Source organism: Mytilus trossulus, chromosome 12 (assembly GCF_036588685.1).
Source record: "Mytilus trossulus isolate FHL-02 chromosome 12, PNRI_Mtr1.1.1.hap1, whole genome shotgun sequence".
Taxonomy (NCBI): domain Eukaryota; kingdom Metazoa; phylum Mollusca; class Bivalvia; order Mytilida; family Mytilidae; genus Mytilus; species Mytilus trossulus.
This window is the reverse complement of record NC_086384.1, coordinates 39,474,028-39,500,619: the sequence shown is the minus strand read 5'-3', so window position 1 is coordinate 39,500,619 and position 26,592 is coordinate 39,474,028. Positions and strand designations below refer to the sequence as shown.

Genomic DNA, 26,592 nt, shown 5'->3' with positions numbered 1-26,592 from the left:
CCAATTGGTGAATTTAAAATATTCAAAGTATTGAGTACAATATGGAGGCACCCAATGCCAAAACTAACAGACACTTTGGAAACATGTGCCGCCTTTGTCAACAGACAAACTACATTTTTTAATTGAATTTCAACCACAATTATGCATGCTTTGTTCTTTCATTTTCCAAATTCCACCAGGACAGCTAGAAGCTCAACGTCTCAAAAGATAAACTATGAAAAAGCCATGTTTTTTGTACTCTGTAGGAAAGCTGTATCATTGTCAATGAAAGTAATAAAATCAATAATGATCTCATTTTTATTTTTGAGACGACCCTTCAAATTTTACCTGTAGTAGTCGTTCTCAACTGTAGGTGTCGAGAGATGTTGAAAAGGTCTTATATAAAGAATTCCGGATAAAAACACTAAAGAGCTAAATACTATGATTTGGAACTTTATATGGGACAGAAAAGCGTATCAGGTAGATAGAAATGTCTGCTGTGAAAATGAAACAAAGGGGGATGGGAATGGTAAGTATAGATACGTTTATAAAAGAAAAAAACAAACAAAACTTGTATACCGATTATTTCAGGAGCCATTGGAAAGCTGAAATGCGATTGGTAATTATTGGCCTCGGAAATTTGATGAAAATTATAATGAAGCCTTTTTTGTATATAAATGTTCAAGTTTAAATGGTTTAGATATGAACCAACTACCACAAGTTTATTAGAAAATAATAGATACGTGGTCAGGATGCGTTCCAAATCTTGGTACACCTTCAAATAAAAGTGATATTTTAAATACGAGGATATTCTTCTATTCGTTTCAAAAATAAACCATTGTTTTTTAAAAAAAAGCGATATCAAAACTATCCAAAATTTAGAAACTACAGATTTTTTTTAGCAGTAATGAAATTTAAAGGGGACTTATTGATAGGAGAAATTGTATTTCCGGATTTTCAAAAATTAAACCGGCAATTCCTAAAGATTTCGTGCGAATTTGAAATCTTGCGGAAACCAGAATTTGCATCATCAAAATAAATGAAATATATCAAATGATCTTGAGACCCGTAACTTAAACAACCAATCAATAATACAAACAAAGTTAAAACTCAAATATATTCGTACAGTTTTAAATAAAGATGTATCTCAAATTGGCAAATTAAGTGGGAGAAAATATTTTGATCAAATATACCTTGGGAAAATATATGGTCGGGATAAGAACATTTGAAAATTGAAAAAAAAAGGAAAAAGAAATTCAATGGAGATCCATGCACAATATTTTATATACTGAATTAAGATATCTACAAAAAAAAAAAGAAAATAAAGAGAAAAAAAAATATGATATCAAATGGATAATGCCACGTTTGCCAAAATGACAGTGGTATAGAAACCCTGGCTGTAACCCTTGTTTTTCAGTTGTAGTACATCATAGGTAATTTAAAAAAAATCTTAAAGAAATAATTATTAAATCTGAAAACAAAACTTCTTCAAAAAATAATTTAAAACTTGTTCTTTTGAAAGGCGTTGACATCATTGATAAGACAAAACTGGAGTTGGTTATAATGAAAATTTAGACAGTAAATAATGTATGTATAAGCACCCTTGAATATAAGCTTGAGTCAAAGTGCATTTTATGGTTTATCGTATTAGTATATCGATTTTATCAATGTATACAAACATAAAAAAAAAAACCGATCAAAAAAGTATTAGCCTATCATGTTTATTGTAGTAATTGCACATCTATTGTGTCAGTATCTTATTATTTTTTTATTACTTTGAAATTACAGTATAGAACTGTTAGATGCTTCTAATATTATATGGATACATTTTTACAGTAATTGTAAATAAAAGGTAAAAAGTGGACTACATTTCCATTTCTTTCTTTTTCCCCTGGATAGATGGTTCATTTTGTAAACAGGGACCCTTAGCCTGTTCCTTGACAACTGAGGTAATTGTATACAGTAAATGTTTAGGAATAAAACGTTTATATGTCTTAAAAAACTACTACGAATAGGTCAAACATATAGAAAATGTGGCTTTCGAAGAGCTTTTATAATTAACCCTGCACGTATAAAAGCAACACAATTATCACATGGTTGACAAGATAAAATGGATCGTATGCTCTCTGAATGCATTCGTCACAACGCCGATTCAGAAGTGTAGCAGAATCACCCGAGTATTGAGGATTGCTCTGGATTTGTCAACCAATTAATTGAAATTAGTAGTAGTTTGTTTTTTTAAGACATATAACCGTTTTATTCTTAAATATTTCCGATATACAATTGGTGTCTTCTCATTTATCCAACTTTTAAAAATAAGGTATTCTCATTTAGCCAACCTTTTATTTTTGTTAATTATTGGGTTGTTTGTTTAGTAATAATATGGTGTCTTTCTAAAATTTGACAGTAAATTTGTTCCTGTATGTTTTTAAATTATTTAAAAAACATATATAAAATAGGCCATAGTAAACTTGTTACATTTTATTGTTAAATAAAATTTGGTATATTTCAAATGATATATAAATGTTTCACAAATTTATACTATAGAAACCCACAAATCAGTAGTAATTGTTCATTTGAGGTTTTGCGTTAATTTGCATTTATACTAGTACATGTACCATGTATAATTGGTATTGCATTTTTACTTCCCAATCTGGAGAGCCCTTGGTATTATCATATTATTTTAATATCCATTAGTACTTAGTCACATCATCGGACCTACATTTTGCCATCAAGTTCAAGCTCAATTGACAAATCTCTTCAGGAATAAAAGTGCAACTGATAATTTTCTATCCATTTCATATTTTAAATAACGGTTAAAAAACTTAAAAATACACCAAAATGATTAACAATTCATTAACTAAATGTCAGTTGCACATTTTAACATGCTATATGCTAAATAATACTACAGAAAATGTAATCCGGGTATTATTTTCAGTCTTATTTTTCACCTGTCATTCAACCCAAATTCTAATTAAAAAAACCTTTGTTCTTGCATACCTTTGATCTCATCTATCCAACTTTTTTTTTACCTTTACTATCTACAATTTTCAAAAGTTGGATAAATGAGAATGAACCATACAATTACCTGAGTCGTATGTATTGATTTTTTAAATGTCTGTGTTGATTATGACTGAATATGAAAATACAAAAATGTGGTATATGATTGCCAATGAGACAACTCTCTTCAAGAGAACAAATGACATAGCAGTAAGCCACTATATATAATACCGGAGGCCTTCAACAATGAGCAGAACCTGAAGCCTTTCTCGGTCTTCAAAGCATGTACCCGTAGTTGGTAGTAAAGAGTGTTTCAGCTAATGATAAAATCTATTAAAAAGCTTACCTGAGTTTCAAATCAACGTTACAATCTGCAGGCCAAGATCATTGAATATCATAAAGCGAGATTTGGCTGAAATATATACCAATGCTCAAGGAACCTGTAAAATTCCCATTTGGAGTTTTAAGATAAGGAAATACTTTAGATTATAAAATGTAATTGTATACATTATTTGTTAGCATAAGTTGTTTCCAATTAAAATTATAGGACTGTTTTAGTAGAAGATATTTGAGCAATAATGTGCTACTGTTGGGAACACTGTAAATAAAGTACATACTTGATTACATTAAACAATATGACGCATGAAAAAGAATTCCGGTTTTTAAGAGCTAACTTACGGCTTATAACCTTTTAGATCATGAACTTCCTTAGTGGATGGACAAGTACTTATTTATGTAATTATTTCAATAACATACTATTTCTTTGTTTTCAACGGTAAGTTATTGATACACGTATCAAAACTCCATAACGTATTTATATCGACAGCTGTATATCTTCATCAACATCACCAAATCGTCCAAATAAAACAAGCAGACAAATATTAAATATAAAAAAAACCAAATAATACCATACTGTAAAATGTGTATGCATCTGAAGCGGTTATGTTTTTTTACTTTCATCTGAAACTTTGGTTGTATCATATTAAAAAATAAAAATGAGCTGATTAGTAATTCAAGTTTTGTTGAAATTGGTATCATCAAGGATATTTCGTAGAAAGTTTTGCCTTGATAAGAGCATTGGTCTGAGGCTTTCAAAATTTTGTTTAAGCTAATTTTACACATGTATATTGTATATATGTTAGCGGCAATAAGTGAAATTAGCTTAAATCCTAGGCAATAAGCTAACGCATAGGTAGTAAGTCTATTGCCTAAATGATGTTAGGCATTAGTCTTAAATCATAGGATTTAAGCTAAAATCCTGAAAAACTTGTGCAGGAATTAAGCATAATGCCTAAAATGTAAATGGGAGTAAATAAAGGACATTTATTCATTTAAATTAAAATACTTTTGTTACATAATAACATTATAATAACTGTGGCCTGTTTATCGAAAGTGTCTTAAGATAAGTCCTATGAGATATTCTTAGGACAACAAATATGATATAGTTAGGATCGACTTACGACATTTCTCAGCATGCTGCACATGGAAGCTATCTGAGGATTGCATTAGCTGGGATGTACTAAGCAGCGTTGGCGTAAAAGAAAATAGCAAATGGAAAAAATGAAATATTGTAACAAATTCAACCAAAAACTTTAATTCATAAACTGATTAATTATTAGAAAATAATCACTAGTTTTAAATGAATGGTTATAAATAATTTTTATATTATAATTGTAGATCTAAACCCTTTGAAAGTAAAAAAATATAACTAGATTTTATATAATTGAATTGAACAAACTAATTGTAAATAGTTACAATCAAATATGTAATCGGTAAAATCATTTTATGTTTTGAGAGACCTGAATTTGAAGCGTCACGGTTTCATACTTAAAATTTAATAGGGAAATCTCGTGCATCTTTCAAGTTCATATAAAGAAAGCTCAATTATGAACATAATCATTAATAGCATAGATACAACAAGGACAACTGAATACTTCATTTATCGAATTTCACCGATTTTAACGATGCAAACGTACAGGGCCCCGTGTCATCCTAAATATAAAAAAAGAAGATGTGGCATGATTGCCAATATGACAAATCTCCATAAGTGACCAGAAATAAATTAACAAATAAAAGATGTAATTTATATTAAAATGCATCAAATAATAATTCAGAAATATAAAAACTTGATAGAAATTTGTGTTAAAAAATCATTTTGTTATCACTAATTGTCTAACTATTAACATGATTAACAAAGACAATTTACTTATCCAATAACAAAAATACAAAATGGTGTGATAAAAAAATAATATCTTAATTTGGTCTACTTTTGACAAGTTGAAACCAGCTCGCCTAATGAAGTGTACAGATTTTAAAATAAATATGATTATAATTATTCTATAGAATCTCCCCCCTTTTACAATTGGCAACAAGTACTTTTTTTAAGTTTTTTTTTATACTTATTAATACCACACAAACATGACAAAAGTATGAGTTTATTCAGTTTTTTAGAAGGGCTAAATAAACTTACTAAATTTGAAGATCTGTCATGTATAGTTTATAAATGTAGAATTGGAAATATAATTAAAAAACGACTCTTTATACATCGAGAATAAATCACCCAATATGCATAAAATCCAGAGTTTACTTATTGCCTAAAATTATGTTCGGCAATAGGAGGAATAATCATCATCAGATTTCAGGCAATAAGCTATTACCTCTACAACTTTTTCTGTCTTAAATTTTCTTTCTTTACCTTCATTATTATACTAATTTTGATTCCAACATTATGAGATAAGACACTTTTTTTCTTGTGATCAGAGATTATTTACCATGTGCTTTTATGGATTTTAGTTTTTTGGCTGGATTATTTCGACTTGATCTAGATCATAAGCATTAGGAGAGTGAAGATATTATAAAGAATGTCAGTAACTACGAGTATTCTCAGATCTGTACTTAGTGTCTTTTTATTGTTCGGATGTACACGTACACGGCCTCGTCCACTTGTATTTGTAGTATATAAGTTTGTTCTTATATTGTACTGTTACACCAATGTCCCAGGTTAAGGGGAATCCCGCTGACATGTTTAACCCGCCATAATCTGTATGTATGTTCTTGTCCTAAGTCAGGAGTGGTTGTTCTGACATCAGACTCGGACTTCTCTTGAACTGAATTTTTATGTATTGTTAGGCGTTTATTTTTCTACATTGGTTAGAGGTATAGGGGGAGGGTTGAGATCTCACAAACATGTTTAACCCCGCCGCATTTTTGCGCCTGTCCCAAGTCAGGAGACTCTGGCCTTTGTTAGTCTTGTATTATTTTTATATTAGTTTCTTGTGTACAATTTGGAAATTAGTTTGGCGTTTATTATCACTGAACTAGTGTATATTTGTTAATGGGCCAGCTGAAGGACGCCTCCGGGTGCGGGAATTTCTCGCTACATTGAAGACCTGTTGGTGACCTTCTGCTGTTGTTTCTTATTTGGTCGGGTTGTTGTCTCTTTGACACATTCCCCATTTCCATTCTCAATTTTATTGTCGTTTGTTAACGTGTTGCATATTTGTTTTTCGTTCATTTTTTTTATTTTCCGTGGTGGACAAAATATGGTAATACAGAAAGATATTTTGCTTATTAAACCAAAAACTATAAAACTGGTATTTGTGGCTACTCTGGTGCGCACTCGCCCTTTCGAATTAGGCCGTTAGTTTTCATGTTTAAATTGTTTTACATTGTCATTTCTGGGCCTTTAATGGCTGACTATTCGGTATGGGCTTTGCTCGTTGTTGAAGGCCGTACATGTACCTATAGTTGTTAATATCTGTGTCATTTGGTCGCTTGTGGAGAGTTGTCTCATTGGCAAGTATACCACATCTTCTTTTTTATATTGTATAACATGGTAATGAACAAAAAAAGTAAAATTACAAAAAAACTGAACTCAGAGGAAAATCAATTCGGAAAGTCCATTATCACATGGCAAAATCAAATAACTAAACGCATCAAAAACGAATGGACAAGAACTGTCATATTCCTGACTTGGTACAGGCATTTTCAAATGTAGAAAATGGTGGATTAAACCTGGATTAAAGACATTTACTTTAAGTTTACACATTTTTAACATCTTATTACTCTGTGTAACCAGAGACACATAATAATACATTATAAGTCTCAGATGTAACATTACCATGACTTTGTATAAAAACTTATCCAAAGTTAATTACAATGTTGTCATTACTATGATGAAAAGATAAACGAGGACTAGAAATTAAATCTAAACAAGTTTGAGCTTTCTAAAAAGCTAAGGACTGCTTTGCTTTATCCTAATTCAAGGTAATAAGTGTGCTCGAGATTGTTCATTAAGTATTGGAAATGTAGTATTTTTAGATATTGATTGATATACATTAGATTTACTTTAAGAGTGTGCGTTAAACACTCATGCTTTTAGAGTAATTGTTTACTTTACTTGTTGAAGAGTAACAAAATTACAAAAAGGCACTACTCTGGAGTTGTGCTTCCCTGGAGGTGTGCCTAGAAGTTATAAAATACATTGTTTAGCAAAATAAATGGTGCATATTGCTGATTAAAAAAGCAAATACACATGTATTAAGACTTGATATTTCAATATTGAATTTTAGTGTGCTATATATATATGTAAAATGAAACGAACATGAAATATTGACAGTTGATCGGAACTGTAATACACATAATTAATTTTCCGGCATTTCCTGAGTGCACAATTCTTAATCTACGTATATCACCTTTATATCAACAGGAAATCTGTTTAGTCGTCCCATTTTGTTGTAGGGGTGTTTAGATAAGGTGTCGAGTTAATGTATATTATTTTGCGTTGTCTGCGAGAAACAAATCATTTTTTCTGATCTCAGTAACTTAATTCAAAACCAATATATATATTTAACATATACATATTTTTTTTTAATTAACTACACTGTTTTTGGACTTAATATGATGAAAACTGCCTATGCACTATAAGGTGTTAAAATAACCCCAGTTCAGAATAACTCGGCCGATATAGATTTTTTTTCTGTATTGGCAGAGTTCTGATCCGGCCAATACAGGATTTTGGAACGTTTATAGTTTTAAGATCGAAAGTCACGATAAACACAAACTGAGAGTAAACAGTAACTGTCGTTTGGAAGACGCAGTTTTCATATTCTTACCATACACATGCGGAAACTTCCAATTTGGGATATATTTCAGGCTTAGGACAGTCACATTCATTTAGATAGCATTTTGACAGCAGACGATGGAATTCTTTCAGGTTTGAGGAACAAGTATTCTATTATCACAAGTTCATGTTTTGACGACCTCTTGAATTCACGAATTAATTAAGGAAAAATACACTCTAAATGAAAGGAACTGTATTCGTTGGCAACGAAAAGCGGGGTCATTAATTGTGGTCTTGAGACTATTAGGGGCCTAAAACTTGACCAATTCAGAAAAAAATTGGCATGATTAGTATTAGCTTAGTATAATATAAACAGTTTACAAAGTGTCAAAGCTATATGATACCAAATAAAAAAAATGTAGCATTTGTTATATCTGAACCTTGGGTGCTGAATTGTGGCGTTGAATTATAACAATTTCAATAATAAATTTTGAGCTTCTAAAAACCAAAAGATACCAAAACTAACACTTTTTAATGTCTCCATGTATAATTTAACATCTATTTAAAGCAACAGAAAGCATACTTCATGTATCAGACTTATGAAAAATGATCAGAAAATGATTTTATATGAGCCTGTGCCAAAAAATAGAGGTCTTCAAATAAAGTGAGGCCTTACATCAAATGTAATATTTTTCACTTACCACAATTTTCTGAAGTTTTTAAGTAATCAAAAAAGCTTTAACATGTTATAAATGTACTTTAATGGAAATAAAAGTTTCAAATAGCATAAGACATGTGGATAAAATGGTCTTTAGCAATGTCATGCTCAAAACAAGAATGTGTCCTCAGTACACGAATGCCCCACTTGCACTATAATTTCCTATGTTCAGTGGACCGTGAAATTGGGGTAAAATCTCTAATTTGGCATTAAAATTAAAAGATAATATCATAGGGAACATGTGTACCAAGTTTGAAGTCGATTGGACTTCAACTTCATCAAAAAATACCTTGACCAAAAACTTTAACCTGAAGCGGGACAGACGGACGGACGAACAGATGAACGGACGAACGGACGCACAGACCAGAAAACATAATGCCCCTCTACTATCGTAGGTGGGGCATAAAAACAGGTTGTCAATTTAGGCCGTTCCCCACATTTGCATATTAAAAAGCATATGAATGATATGGGAGATGGAGATATGCTTCTTTTTGCTTAAATCTGTGCTTATATATGATAAAACATGGAGCCTGGATGTAACAAGACTGTCACTTTTAACTATATATGTAGACAGTATGGTCAGATGCAAAGTTAATCAACTTTACTGTTTAAAACCTGATTGAAATTTCAGCCTCAAAAGGCCAATATTTTAATCACTAGCTATCCAACATAAGAAAGTAAAGGTAGTCTGTGAAACAGAAATGGTATAGATTCAGTGCAATCTGTTTAGGAATACAACTTTGAGGTGCACAGAACTTCACATTTCAACTGCTACGTATACTAACCGTTAGACTTAGACTATAAAAACAGCACATTTTGCACTCTTTTTATGTTTTTATCTACTTTTTTGGTGTTCAGAGTTCACAAATAAGTTAAACAACTAAAATAAATACCACAAACACAAATAGATAACAGAAAAAAAAAACTGTCAGAGAGAAATTAAGCATGCGGTTTTTTGAAAAAATATTGAAAAAGTGAAAAAGCTACATTTTGGGCATTTAACCTGAAAAGTGACTTTTTCACAAAATTTCTATCAAATGAAAGTGAAAACTATTTCTTCTCATATAGTTTGACAAATTAATACCAATTGATCATTCAGAGAAGATGCCAAAGTAAAAATTCTAAATTTTCTGAAATGCATTTCTTAGGCTACAGACCACAATTAATTTCTCTATCAGTTCTTTTTGTATTCTTGACGACCTCATAATTTCACGAATAACTGTTTACTTTCGCTTCTCATGGTTTGTTAACTGTCATTTAATTTTAATTTCGAACCAAGCATATGCATTCTGTGATTGTGCTAATCTGTGTTCTTTTGTAATTTGCCTTATGGATAGTTGTATCATTTTCAACTCCCACGGTTTTTAAAAAAATTATATTTCAATTGATGTCTTCATAACACATACAATGGCAGTACCTTTCCAATTACTATTGATGTATTGCGTCTAAATTTAAGTTGTCACACTTTATAGTGACTGAAAAGAGTAGAAACATTCACCAAATGAGAACATTCTGAAGACACCTGGAAACAACACCAGATCATTTGATACTGCGTTTTATAAACAGAAACTGAGATTTCGATACATGAAGTTCCACTTCAAGGTAAAAATGAGTATCTCTTGTGATATTAAATAAAATAAAAACATTTGTAACACCAGTCTATGGAAGAAGCGATTCGATAAAACCTCTTCTTATATCAACGAGCGATATTGTCTTATACCAACGAGTTGCATTGTGGGAAGCTTCAGACGAATGTTAGCATTTGTACGAAGAAAGGCAGATTTCTCGGTATAAAGTAATGACTCTTTTCTTCAAACAGGGTGACATTTAACACGAGATACGTCTGGTGTATAATATTCATGAGTTATTTTATGTAATAACAAGCAAGGTGTATTTAAACGAGAAAATTGAATTATTGAATAAATGAAACATAAATGCACGATTCATCATTTGTAGATGTACACATTCTATAAATATTATGTAGCAAATTCAGTGGAATGCAATGGAGATGAATTCATTTGTTTGCTACGCCAAAATCACCTATAAGTCAACGATACTGCTATATTTTAAAATATCAATGCGATATTTTTCTTATATCAAAGCGATGATTTTTTAATATCAAAAATTTATGAATGCGATACTTTTCTAATATAACTGCTAGAGTTTTCTGATGTAGAATTAATGGGATGACACGTCACAATGCATGTCAAAAAAACTGCAAACATAATTCTCAAACTTAGATCATGACCGGTTCAATGTTTTAGGATCAACATCACTAATATTTCGTAACTGTAACACAATTAACGCTTACATGAACTTTCATTCCGAAAATGTTGCTTGACCCTATTGATAGTTGAAAGTGTTAACAACCTGTTCAGTCTATTGTTTTTAATCACATGGTTTAACCGACTAACTTACATGTTTAACCCCGCCACAGTATTTATGTATGTGCCTGTCCCAAGTCAGGAGCCTGCAATTCTGTGGTTGTCGTTTGTTTATGTGTTACATATTTGTTTTCGTTCATTTTTCTTTTATATGAATGAGGTCGTTATTTTCTCGTTTGAATTGTTTTACGTTGTCTTATCGGGGCCTTTTATAGCTGACTATGCGGTATGGGCTTTGCTCATTGTTGAAGGCTGTACGGCGACCTATAGTTGTTAATGTCTGCGTTATTTTGGTCTCTTATAGACCGTTGTTTCATTGACAATCTTACCACATCTTCTTTTTTATAATTCTAATTGAAGTGATGATGATGCAATGGCGGAATTTAAAAGCGGTTGCAAATACGTCTACCGACCTATTAGATTCTAATTTGCTGGTCACGCTGCTATAATCTACCTACCTTGGTAATATCGAAATAGACAAAAAATATCATTAATTAAAAGAAACATTCATTCAAACAATCCAGTCCAATACAGCTCCAAATTACAATGAATATTCAAATGGTAAAATCAATAATCCAAACAAATCAAAATGCACAAATGCTGATGTCCAATTCTTTGAAGATACCAACTGAGTAGCCTCAGACTATAAATTGGACAACTTAAGATACAATGAAAATCAAAAATCTTGTCAAACAGAAAATGTATTTTTTATTAACATAGAAAAAGATATTGAGAAGGAAGACAGTTCTTTTAGGATATCAAAGACTTTTCCGCGTTGGTAAATCGATATCTCTATGAACATAATCAGCTCGCCGCCTGGACGCTTTTTTATATCGCGACGACCGTGAATGCATTCCGATGTATTGTTACCACAGAGATTTGACTTGCGTTTTTGTCTAGTAAGCAATCGTATAAATACGCGAAAATTTCTAAGTGCAAAATAACAATCCGTATCGCTTGTTATAAATTCATTTCTTCAATGAATACTAAATAGAATGTTTAGAAAACAAATGAATGTGTAAATGTCTATTGACGTTAGAAATGTGTATATGTTAGCGGCAATAAGTAAAATTAGGCATTAAGTTAAATCCTAGGCAATAAGCTTATTGCCTGAAATCTGATGATGATTTAGGCAATTAGTAAACTCTGGATTTTATGCATATTGAGTGATTTATTCTCGATGTATATTGAGTCGTTTTTTAATTATATTTCTAATTCTACATTTATAAACTATACATTCATTTGACAGATCTTCAAATTTAGTAAGTTTATTTAGTAATTCTAAAAAACAGAATAAACTCATACTTTTTTCATGTTTGTGTGGTATTTATAAGTATCAAAAAGACTTAAAAAAAGTAATTGTAGCCAATTGTAAAAGGGGGGAGATTATATAGGATAGTTATAATCATATTTATTTGAAAATCTGTACACTTCATTAGTCGAGCTGGTTTGAACTTGTCAAAAGTAGACCAAATTAAGATATTATTTTTTTTATCACACCAATTCTATTTTTGTTATTGGATAAGTAAATTGTCTTTGTTAATAGTTAGACAATTTGTGATAACAAAATGATTTTTTAACACAAATTTCTATCAAGTTTTTATATATCTGAATTATTATTTGATGCATTTTAATATAAATAACATATTTTATTTGTTAATTTATTTCTGGTCACTTGTGGAGATTTGTCATATTGGCAATCATGCCACGTCTTCTTTTTTTAAATTTAGGATGACACTGGGCCCTGTACTTTTGCATCGTTGAAATCGGTGAAATTCGATAGTTAATGTATTCAGTATTCTTTGTTGTATTTATTGGGTTCATAATTGAGCTTTCTTTATATGAAAGAGGGACGAAAGATACCAAAAGGACAGTCAAACTCATCAATCTCAAACAATCTGAGACGAGATGCACGAAATTTCCCTATCAAATTTTAAGTATGAAACCGTGACGCTTCGAATTTAGGTCCCTCATAATATAAAATGATTTTACCGATTATATATTTAATTTTTACTATTTACAATTATTTTGTTCAATTCAAATATAAAATCTAGCTATATTTTTTTAATTATATTTTTTTCAAAGGGTTTAGATCTACAATTATAATATAAAAAATTATTTATAACCTTTTATTTAAAACTAGTGATTATTTTCTAATAATTAATCGGTTTATGAATTAAAGTTTTTGGTTGAATTTGATACAATATTTCATTTTTTCATTTGCTATTTTCTTTTTCGCCAATACTCAGTACATCCCAGCTAATGAAATCCTCAGATAGCTTCCATGTGCAGCATGCTGAGAAATGTCGCAAGTCGATCCTAACTATATCATATTTGTTGTCCTAAGAATATCTTATAGGACTATTCTTAGGACACTTTCGATAAACAGGCCACAGTTATTATAATGTTATTATGTAACAAAAGTATTTTGATATAAATGAATAAATGTCTTTTACTTACTCCCATTTACATTTTAGGCATAAAGTTTAATGCCTGCACACATCTTTCAGGATTTAAGTTTAAATCCTAGGATTTAAGACTAATGCCTAACATCGTTTAGGCAATAGACTTACTGTCTAGGCGTTAGCTTATTGCCTAGGCGTTAGCTTATTGCCTAGGAATTAAGCGTAATGCCTAATTTCACTTATTGCCGCTAACATATATACAATATACATGTGTAAGCAGGGATGGGGTAATCGTAATCTGTAATCGTAATCGATTGTAATTGATTACATATTTTCAAGTAATCGACAGTAATCTGTAATCGAAGACATTTTCGATTACATGTAATCGTAATTTAATCGATTACAGCAAAAAATTTGATGTAATCATCGATTAATTTTCGATTACATTTCGATTACTTTAGTAAAATAGTTTGATGAAAAATAACCTATATCAGAGGAAAATATGTATGTTATCACTTTGTAGTACAGATGAAAAAATATGCATCAACAATACTTGAGAGTTAAGCAACTGCCTTATTTCTATCTATTGTCTCAAGCTGAGCAACCAGATCCCCTACCTATATTTACTTTATATCTAGCTTTTGAAACAAATGAATGTATGTGCTTGTCAATAATTTAAGAGCTTTAATATTTAAATAAGAAAATAGATTTGAAATAATAAAATAGTTCTTAAATAAGAAATGTGTCTATCTTTCATTAAGTTCTGTACTACATTTTTTTAAAGTGGTAATTAGTTTATTTGTATTAAACTTCCTGAAAAGATCATTATCAATCAGAGTTAAAATTAAACCTTAGTATAGATAAACAGTTGATTTCTTAAATGTTATGATAAACATGTATATATAAATTAAATTAAAAAAGAACACAAAATCCTTTTAACAATGTAACAACGGCAATGCATAGCAATTCTTGTTAGAAATAGATACATATATCCCTTTGACATTATAAATATATTTTGTATATAATTTGATTGAAGAAGTTAACAAATCTTAACAGCATTCTTGCCTTTACTAATGAGATGATCAAAGTCTTCTAATCAACAACAAACATACTTTGTTTTTATTTGAATTATCTTATGTCTAATTAAGAAGGAAATTTACAATATTTAGCCCCAGGTTATAAATTGTACTCCAGTGGCAGTTAAATAATCTGTAATTAGGGTGGTTATCCAAATAAAAGGTTTAAATCATGCATGTCATTATAAAAATAAATTTTGAATTTAAAAATTAGCTGAACAAATTAATTAATCTACTTTTTTTTATATTTCCTTAAAACATTATAATTAACTATGCTAAAAAAATATTTTTGAAAGAGTAAATAAAAACAAAAAAGCCAACGGAAGTCAGTTAGAAAGCTAAATTTTTGAAAAACAATTAGTTATGATTGCAATGCAATGACAATTTCTTTCATTTATGTTGAAAGTAAAAATTTCAAGATTTTTAATAAATATTTCTAATCTTCTTCAAGAGATTTGATCTTAAAAAACAGAAATTAACTTATAATTTAGAAACAATGCTTTGAATGATGCATTTTGTTGAGATCTTAATTTCCACTATACAAATGTTGAGCAATACAATTGTGTTTGACTTATGTTATTTTTTGTTGAAATGTTGAAGTATGTAATTGACAGTAATCGAAAAGTAATGTAATTACTATTGATAAAGTAATCGATTGTAATCGATTACATATTAAAATTTGAGTAATCGATTATTAATCGATTGCACAAAAATCCTTCGATTATTAATCGATTACATTTGACAGTAATCGTGCCCATTCCTGTGTGTAAGATTAGCTTAAACAAAATTTTGAAAGCCTCAGACCAATGTTCTTATTTATGCAAAACTTTCTACGAAATAACCTTGATGATACCAATTTCAATAACACTTGAATACTAATCAGCTCATTTTCAATATGACACAACCAACGTAGCTGATGAAAGTAAATAAAAAAAACGCTTCGGACGCAAACACATTTTACAGTATATGGTATTATCATTTTTTTTTTATATTAAATAATTTTTTGTTTGTTTTATTTGGACGATTTGGTGTTGTTGAGGAATATAGCTGTCAGTATAATAACGTTATAGAGTTTTGATACGTGTATCAATAACTTACCGTTGAAAACAAAGAAATAGTATGTTTTTGAAATAATTACATCAATAAGTACTTGTCCGTCCACTAAGGAAGTTAATGATCAAAAAGGTTATAAGTCGTAAGTTTGCTCTTAAAAACCGGAATTCTTTTTAAATGCGTCATATTGTTTAATGTTTTACAAGTATGTACTTTATTTACATTGTTCCCACTAGTAGCACATTATTGCTCAAATATCTTCTACTAAAACAGTCCTTTTGTTTTAATTGGAAACGACTCATTGCTAACAAATAATGTATACAATTACATTTTATAATCTAAAGTGTTTCCTTATCTTAAAACTCTAAATGGGAATTCCACAGGTTCCTTGAGCAATGGTATATATTTCAGCCAAATCTCGCATTATGATATTCAATGATCTTGACATACAGATTGTAACATTGATTTGACACTCAGGTAAGCTTTTTAATTGCTTTTATCATTAGCTGAAACACTCTCTACTTTACCAACGGGTTAATGCTTTTGAAACAAAGAAAGGCTTCAGTTTCTGCTCATTGTTGAAGGCCTACGGTAACCTATACAGTGGCTTACTGCTATGTCATTTGTTCTCTTGAAGAGAGCTGTCTCATTGGCAATCTTATACCACATTTTTGAATTTTCATATTCAGTTATAATGAACACGGACATTTAAAGAATCAATAAATTCGACTAAGGTAATTGTATACAGGAAATATATAGGAATAAAAAGTTTATATGTCTTAAAAACCAAACTACTACTAATTTTAATTAATTTGTTGACAAATCCAGAGAAATCGGCAATCCTCGGGTGAATCCGCTACACTTCTGAATCGGCAGAGTTGTAACGAATGCATTCAGAGAGCATACGACCCGTTTTATATTCATTGTCAACTTTGTGATAATTGTGTTGCTTATATACGTGCAGGGTTAATTACAAAAGCTCTTCGAAAGCCTCATTTTCTATATGTTTGACATATTCGTAGTAGTTTCTTTAGACAACGTTTTATTCCTTAATATTTCCTGTATACAATTACCTTAGTTGTCCAGGAACAGGCTAAGGGTCCCTGTTTACAAAATGAACCATATATCCAGGGGTAATAGAAAGCAATGCAAATGCAGTCTACTTTTTTACCTTGTATTTACAATTAGTGTAAAAAATGTATCCATATTATGTTAGAAGCATCTAACAGTTCTATACTGTAATTTCAAAATAGTAAGTAAATAATAAGATACACAAAAGATGTGCAATTACTACAATAAACATGATATGCTAATACTTTTTTTTTTTATCGTTTTTTTTTATGTTTGTATAAATTGATGAAATCGATATTCTTATACGATAAACCATAAAAATGTACTTTTACTCAAGCTGATACATACGTTATTCACTGTCTAAATTTTCATTAAAACCGACTTCAATTTTGTCATATCAATGGTGTCAACGCCTTTCAAAAGAAGAACAAATTTTAGATTATTTTTCAAGTTTTGTTTCCAGATTTAATAAATATCTTGCGATTGTCAAATTTTATTGAATTTCTAATTTACCATATAGGTGTCCATTTGATTTGAAATATACGATTATTATGATTAAACAAATATCATATTTTAATTCTCACGCGTTTGTCCTTTTCAACAATAGGATTATTTATTCCTATGTTTGATTTGATAAGTATTTCTTGGAGATTTTTTTTGAATTAACTGTGATGTACTACAACTGAAAACAAGAGTGGCAGGGTTTCTATACCACTGTCAGTTCAAATGGCAAATGTGGCATTTTCCATTTGATATCATCTTTTTTTTTTTTAAATTTTTTATGATCTTTCTTAGGTATATAAATATTGTACATGGATCTCCAATGAAATTCTTTTTACTTTATTTTCAATTTTCAAATGTTCTAATCCCGACCATATATTTTTTCAAGGTATATCTGTTCCAAATATTTCCTCTCACTTAATTTGACAATATTTTGGAGATACATCTTTATTTAAAACTGTACGATTATATTTGAGTTTTAACTTTGATTGTTTGATTGTTTGGTTGGTTTAGTGACGGTGCTCAATGTCATTTGATATCTTTAATGTATTTTCACAATGCAAATTCTGGTTTCCGCAAGATTTCAAAATAAGCACGAAATCTTTAAAGGAATTGCCAGTTTAATTTTTGAAAATTCCGACGTACAATTTCTCCTATCAATCAGACTTCTATAAATTTCATTACAGATAATTAAATCTGTATTTTCAAAATGTACTGAAAAGTAGTGATATCGCTTTTTAAAAAAGAAGAGTAGAACAATGGTTTATTTTTGAAACGAATAGAAGAGTTTCGAAATATCCTCGTATTTAAAATATCACTTTTATTTGGAGGTGTATCAACATTTGGAACGGATCCTGACCACGTATTTATCATTTTCTAATAAACCTGTGGTAGTTGGTTCATATCTAAACCATTTTATAGTTCGTCCTTATGTTGAACTGTTATACCACTGTCCCAGGTTAGGGGGAGGGTTTGGATCCGCTAACATGTATATCCCCGCTACACTATTTATGTACATGTATGTGTTTGTCCAAAGTCAGGAGTCTGTAATTACGTGGTTGTCGTTTGTTTATGTGTTACATATTTGTTTTTTTCTTAATTTTTTTTACATAAATAAGGCCGTTAGTTTCCTCGTTTAAATTTGGTTACATTCTCATTTCTATGTGGTCTGGGCTTTGCTCATAGTTGAAGGCCGTACGGTGACCTATAGTTTTTTATGTCTGTGTCATTTTGGTCTTTTGTGGATAGGTGTCTCATTGACAATCATACCACATCTTCTTTTTTACATTCATACTTGATCATTTAAATACCAAAACGGCTTCATTATATATTTTTCATTGAATTTATGAAACCAATACTTACCGATTGTATTTCAGCTTTCCAATGGCTCCTGAAATAATCGATATACAAGTTTTGTTTGTTTACCTTTTATAAAAGTATCTTTACCTACCATTCCCATCCCCCTTTTGTTTCATTTAAACAGCAGACTTTTCTATCTACCTGACACACTTTTCCGTCCGATATAAAGTTCCCAATTATATTATTTGGCTTTTTAATGCATTTATCCGGTATTCCTCATATTACGATCTCGTAAGAACAGAGAGAAAGTATCATATTTTTTTCTATAAGTGTTTTACCTTTAAATGTAAGCGTCCTACTTTTCCATACGTGTTTACAACTTTTAAATTATCTATTATTTTTCTCCAAATGTCATCGTCATATTTCATAACCATGACACACCCATAATGTTTTAACACTTCCTGTGATCCATTTGATTTTATCAAAGGAGTAGGTCCGGTAAGGGCCGAATTTGGCCTAACATTTCAGGTTCATATGACGAAAGATTGTTGACACTTTTTAAACACTTTTAAAAGTGTCTATTTCATTTTATTCTATCAGTTGATGTAAAAGACTTTAACTGATTTAGTAATTAAAACGCTCCGATTCAAGCTCAAATATGAAAAATCTATCAAATATGCAAAAAAATGTAATTTTTCAGATGGTTTTTGTCAAAAACGGAAGTGGCCGCATCCGTGTTCATCCTCAACCTTTATATATGTTATTTATTTAAATTCGCATTAGAACTTTTTACGTCCTAACGTCAATATTTATTCGAATTACAATTTAGCGTCAAATTCGCTTTACTGTCCAAACGACGTTACCTTTAATTCGAATTAGCAAAAGCGTATTTTCAATCAATTCGAATTAAAAAAGAAGAGTGTGTGAACGCTATTAGCGAATTTGATTCGCATTCGATTCAAGTTCAATTCGAATTAAATGTACGTGTAAACGAGGCATTACTAAAATGCAAAAAAATGTGAAGATATCAGTAATTTAGCATGACTTAATGGTGCTTGTACCCGATTCATGTGCATTGTATTGTCAAAAACTGCAAATATTTATGTAACAGAAGTATTCTACTTTCCAATATATAGCTAAAAGTTTTCCTTTTAATATTTATGTAAAAATACGGTTTTTTTGGGGCCAAAAAGGGGTCTTACTAGGCCTATTCCTTTAAATGACTGTGCATTTTCACTGCCATTTGTTCACTGCTTGTGCATAATAGATAGAAATAAAAAAAAATCAATAATCATATATTAAGTCTTTATGTTTATAACTGCATTTTAAAAACAACTTAGAAACTATAGGTAATTGAAGCGGTTATTCATTCGTTCTGTACAATGGTATGTTTAAAGTTTTTTCTCTTACTTTTTCATGCTTTGAGGATGCAATAAAAACGATGATTGAGTTTTGTAAATTTACTTTTTTGTTCCCACAATCAAGTAGTTGTCTTGCATATTAAATCATCATTGCATATATTCTGTTCCAATATTAAGTAAGCTTAATTATTCTATTTTCCTGTAGGGACATTTAAGCTTTGTATGATCAAATAATTGCTATAAAAACGGCCAAGTATTCACATAATTAAAATCCCGAAGATGAGGCTCAGTAAGAGGGCAACACAATTAACTGATTTGGACAATCTATATGCATTATTTTTTCTTATTGTCTAGACGTTAGCTGACCATAACAGTGTTGTTGTTTTTCTTAATCAATTGTCTTTCATCTTGTCTATATATTTCTACTTTTTGTCACTTTGCAGCAGACGAGAACAGTTAAACTATGCTGATTTTACGTGTAAGTATCTTTATATTGAAATATGCTGCTTGGCAGTACTGTTATCTTGTAAATGGAAGAACATTTTGCATGCAGTGTATTAGATAAGAAGTACACAAAATGTATTATATATACCTATAGTTCGTCTAAACATCAGCCCAATAATGTGAGATCTATCAATTTCCGTTAGCAAAATTTTTGTTTTTCCCTCGCTGGGATTCGCACTCATGCTACCGAGATATCGTGGCACAAAAATCGCATAGCGCGTCGGACAAAGTGCATAAGATATGTATACTATCTTATCAAAAATACGGATTTCCTGTACACTAATTTTATTTATATATTTGTTTTTCATTTCAGGACCTTGCTGCATCGGTATTGTGTATCATCATGTACATTGATTCTCATAAAGTGGGTACGTAAGCAACACGTAGATTATTACATATATCTCCAGCCGATTTAAAATGCCTCGACATGTTGATAAATTCTTGATAGACAATCAATGTGTCCAGTTGTTTATTATCATGAATTGATTTTACTGATACTATTTTTACTGTGTTCACCCTTTTTCAAATACACTGGTCCAATTTGTTTATCCGTCCTCAGTCTTCATTAGTCCTCATAAAGAGCTGCTGCGAAAACTAAATACCTGATATTAGAAAAAAAAAAGAAAATAAAACACACCGAAAAGTTGGAAAGAATTCTCTATAACTTCAATTTCTATTATATATTTGTGATTGTACGCAAAAGCCTGGCCTTGCAGTCATAAAGAATGAAGTACGACTACAGTTGACATAGAAACCAACCAATCAAAATACTAGGTTTGGTGTTTCTATCACACATGTTGTACTCCGAGTATTAAGTGAAGTTTTATGGCCGTTGACCTTGTATTTTTATGTGTGTTAATTCAGGAATATGTTAAGTCAGTAATATGACAGTTGTTATCCATTCGTTTGATGTGTTTGAACTATCGATTGTGCCATTTGATAGGGAACTTTCCTTTTTGAATGTTCCTTGGAGTTCAGTATTTTTGTGATTTTACTTTTTACAGAGTCCAGAAGCCTGAGAAATAAAAGAGCAATGACGAGTGCAACACGGCAGTTAATCCATTATTTCGGATACAGCCAAGCCACAGCTCTTCTAAACTATGGATGTTTTTGTGGATTGTATGGTAGTGGTACACCAGTTGATGGCGTTGATCAGTAAGTATGCATGACTAAGGTTGATTAGTGAGCATGCATAACTAAGGTTGATTTTGAGGATGGTATGGTAGTGGTACTCCAGTTTATGATGTTGATCAGTAAGTATACGTCTATTTTAAATTTGAGTTCAGTTAAAGTACATATTGTGATTAATAGTATTGTATAGTTTTCCATTAATTTGTATGAAACCTGCTTTGAAAAAAAAATAAAAAAATAAACACTTAATTTTTGCAGGTGTTGCAAAGACCACGATGATTGCTATGGTCGTGTGGCTGAATGTTGGCCTAAACTGTGGCCATACTCATATGAATTTCAAAACAGAACAGTCAAATGTCAAGGTAAATTAAACAATGATAATAAGTTAAAAAAAAGGATTACTACTTCTTCTACTATGATAATGATAATGATACTACTACTATGATAATGATAATGATAAAAATAATGATAAAAATAATAACAATTCTAGATTTGCCTTTGCAAGCAATCACGGATGTCATCCTGATCCGCCAATTGCAACTAAGTGGCAGCCATTTCGATTTTTTTAACATTGCATTAGCATATTTACTTCATCACTCTGTACATTTTATAGGAAGTTTAAATCGTTTTGAAAATTTTAACATTTGAACGGTTTCCATGGCAACAGCGGCCATCTTGAAAATTCCAAGGATGAATGGCAGATCCTCACATGCCAAAGATTATTTCCACAAAGTTTCATTCAGTTTGAGAGACTTTCGCATTCTTTCTGTTTCCATGACAACGGCAGCCATCTTTGAAATGCCAACCCCTGAATGCACCCCTACACATGGTCATTACAATTAATCAAATAGTCTGGACAAAAAAGTATGTTATATTAATAATTATAAAAAAGAATCGTACAATAACAATATGTCACCCAACCTCCATCAGGGAGACATAATAAAAATGAAATTAATTTGTCTAAATATTATATTTCATTATTTTTCCAGATAGTCCCAGTTACTGTAGTGGGAGAATATGTATGTGTGACAAAGTTTTTGTGGACTGTCTTCATAACAACAAGTATAATCCGGACAATTATGATATAGACCAATATAAACATTGTCAGAAGAGTTAATAAATTTAAAACATACATGTATATCTCTTTGTTAATTGCCTTGTTTAACGTTTTTCACATATTAACATTGCATGACGGATACATGGATACAAACTTGCGAGGCATAAATGTGTTAATTAAGGTCAAACTAAGTATTTTCTTTGATGTGTGTCTAGTCTATTGCCATAAGCTTTAAGATGTGACGAGACAAGGAATACAACCAATAAATATACTCCGAATTACATGTTGAAAATGAAAAAAACAAAAACAAATATTTTTTAAAAGCGCACTTTAACTTTGTGTTACACCACTGTCGTATGTCAGAGGATGGTTACAAGTAACGAAGATGTGATATGATTGCCCATAAAACGACTTTCCCCAGCTGAGACCAAAATGACACAAAAGTTCGCAACACACATGTTTATATTGCCACAATTTTAATTGAGCCAGTAGCCTGTAATCCTACGAATGTTGTTCATTGCTGTCTGTCATAATTAATCTTGAAGTATTAATCAAATTGATAGTATATATAAAAAGAGGAAGATGTGGTATAATTGCCAATGACACAACTCTCCACAAGAGACCAAATAACAAAGAAATTAACAACTATAGGTCACCGAACGGCCTTCAACAATGAGCAAATCCCAAAGGTTCTCTTTTGATTGTTTTCCAATTTTTGCATCCAATATACTCTTATAAAGCATAGTTTTTTTGCACGACTGAAAACAGAACAGTGACCTGTAGTTCTATAAAAGTTTATATTGACACTTAATATTATTCCTAGAACTTTCCATATAATAATTACTCAACTAGATCGACTCAAAATATAACGCTTAAATTGTCGTCGCATCCGGTCTCATGTCATGTGATTATCATGGTGTTGATTTTTTATTTATAAACAATCAGTTTTGAATCGACTAATGATAATGATATTTACACAGTTGTCAGTCAAAAGCAATTGTCCATAATTGTATACATTATATACATTTTATTATTTAGTCCACAAATGCGACTTGTAATCTAGAAACGAAAACATCGAAAAACCTTACCAACACAAAATCATTTTAATGAAAATATAACTCTATGAATGTTGTACGTTCGACGCGCCTTTTTTTCAATAAACTTCCATCAATAACACCTAAAGCTAAATATTTTAAAGCAAGAGCTCCTCAAATGCATAGGAACAGTAGATATATATAGTTAAAATGTGGTGTGAGTGTCAATGAGACAACTCTCCATCCAGATAATAATTTATAAAAGCAAACTATTATATTTCAACGTACGGCCTTTGCTTACACCGAACAATTAAGCTGTAAAGGGCCCCAAAATTACAAGTGTAAAACCATCCAAACGGGGAAACCAACAGTCTAATTGAAGCTAGTAGAAGCTACATAAGTCAAAATTACAAATTACACAAAATTACAGGCAATTTATACTGATGTTTATTTATATGCTGTATTATGATTTATTGTATAATACTAACATTTGAAAAATATTTAATCATATATTCTCCCTGGATATATAAAAACTAATATACAGATAAACTTAGTCCAATGCTGTAAGCTACGTAATTTGTTAAACATGATGATTCAATTGTTTAAAAAAAATATATATCAGGCTATCATATCCAAACTGAAACAGTAACAAATTTCGCCAATATTTTCAAATCTCTAAGCCAGGAAGATCAGCGAAAAATACATATTCAGAGATCAATTTGGAAAAAAGATACCTTGTATATGAAATAACATATGCACAATGTCTACAAACATTATAAAAGGACCCTGCCTTCTTTTTTTTCTGTTACGTTTAAAAAGTAGACACGTAATGAAATGAAATTATACATGTGATCTTTATTTAACACAGTGTAGAATTTGGAAAATAACATAACTAGCAATTTCATACATGTAACTAATCTGATTAATTCAGTCCATCCCTGTAATTCATATGTCCTACTTGCGAAGACCTGAACTCATTACACTTTTTAATTTTCAAACGAATCCTGGGTTTTGATTGGTTCCCTGTTAAAGACTAATCTTCCATCGGCTAAATGTTATCTCCATAGAGAAATCCCGAGATGATTCTGATTATTCGATGGACGATATTTGTTGTGTATGTTTTCAGGCGTAAATGTAAATGTAGATCAGCGGACTATTACAACTGACGTGTTTTCTCATATCTTTATTTCTATTATGACGTTTCTTTGAAAGTTTATTACATAAAAAAAAATACCAGTGTTTGGATAAAGAATATAAAAACGATATTGACAAAAAAAATAAGACAACATTGGAGATAAAATGAACACAGAATTAACAGCCATTCGAATAAAATATTCTGGGCACTTTTCTAAGGGATTACAAATATGTTTTGAAATTTGTTATAAGCTTGGTATTACCAAGTGATGCTGTTCAATGTTCTTTGATTTACACGTGAACATTTTGAAAGTATAGAAAAAGTTACAATTGACGTTAATAGTGTTGCACAGTTTAAAGAAGCTTTAGATAAGGTCAACAGTCGTATACTGCTGTTCAAAAGTTATAAATCGATTGAGAGAAAATTTAACAGGGTTGCAAACTAAAACCGAGAGAAACACATCAATTATAAGAGGAAAACAACAAAACAACAGGATGACGCATCACAAAACTAACGACGATTTAGAATACAGAGAAACAAATTGAAAATAACAAATGCCATTTTTCTGACTTAGTACAGGCCATTTAAAAAATAAATAAAATGGTGGCTTGTAAACCTGATTTTGTGGCTAGCCAATCCTTGCGCTTTTATGGAATTGTAAAATATACCACTCAAATGACAACATAACATGACAGGAAAACAGCACAAATGAATGTAAAAACATTCAGGACAGAAATAACCAACAAAATAAAATTATAGCACATCTAGACATATTAACCACAGAATAACAACACACACATTTTTTTTAGGACAGTACACAAAAACAACATATTAGAAGTAAGGAATGGTAGACACACGAATGTTTCAACACCACAAAAATGACGTCACAGAATTTGAACAAACAATTAACTTAAAATAAGGTAATGATAAGTTTTTGCATGAAGAGTAAAACAGGATGGAATACTATAAGAGAAAAACTACAGTTGTATAATTATGTAGCTGTATTGGGGTATAATGAGATTGCTTATTTCGATTTGAAACTATTCGGTAATAATCTTCATTCGCCAGATATTTTACCTGGTCACCAAGACCGGGCACAATCCTACAACCGACAGACACTGCCGAATCATTTCCGCCAAATGGATCACGGATAAAAAATGTTTTCTTGTTTTCTATGAGAGAAAAATAATTTTGTTTTCGAAGTGCTTACAATATTTCAGAAGCATATGGAAATGTGACTTTTTTTTTGAAACACATAAGTAGAATTTGTTATCAAAGGTACCAGGATTATAATCTAGTACGTCAGACGCGCGTTACGTCTAAATAAGACTTATTAGTGACGCTCATATCAGAAGTAAAAGTGACGAGAAGGGCTCATATGTGACGGCGTTAAAATGTTTAATTTCTATAAAGATATGAAGGGACATTATTATACATTTATACTATGGGTTTAAATCAATTCTTTTCAAATTTAACCTACCTTCAATCTAAATTAGTTGTCTCGGTTTATGGATATAGGAAGATGTGGTATGAGTGCAAGTGAGACAACTCTCTAACAAAATAACAATTTATAATAGTAAACCATTATAGGTCAAAGTACGGCCTTCAACACGGAACCTTTGCTCACATTGAACAGTAAGCTATAAAGGGCCCCAAAAGTTAGTAATGTAAAACCATTCAGACGGGAAATATATCTGAAATTGTTATTCACAGTTATACATTTATACGTTGCTTCTCCAACTTCAACTAAATATCAACCACCAATTTAAAGATTTTAAATAAAGAGATAAACCAATCTGTAAATTCAATGCTTTCACCGTGT

General features: G+C 30.7%; 1 protein-coding gene across 1 annotated transcript; it reads left to right on the top strand.

Moving 5' to 3' along the window:
* Positions 1 to 469: 469 nt before the first annotated feature.
* LOC134692443 (acidic phospholipase A2 E-like) lies at positions 470 to 22,661 on the top strand. Its single transcript, XM_063552895.1, has 5 exons — positions 470 to 508; positions 20,727 to 20,781; positions 21,418 to 21,568; positions 21,803 to 21,906; positions 22,534 to 22,661. The coding sequence occupies exons 1-5, from the start codon at positions 470 to 472 to the stop codon at positions 22,659 to 22,661; spliced, it is 477 nt and encodes a 158-aa protein (XP_063408965.1).
* Positions 22,662 to 26,592: the final 3,931 nt, after the last annotated feature.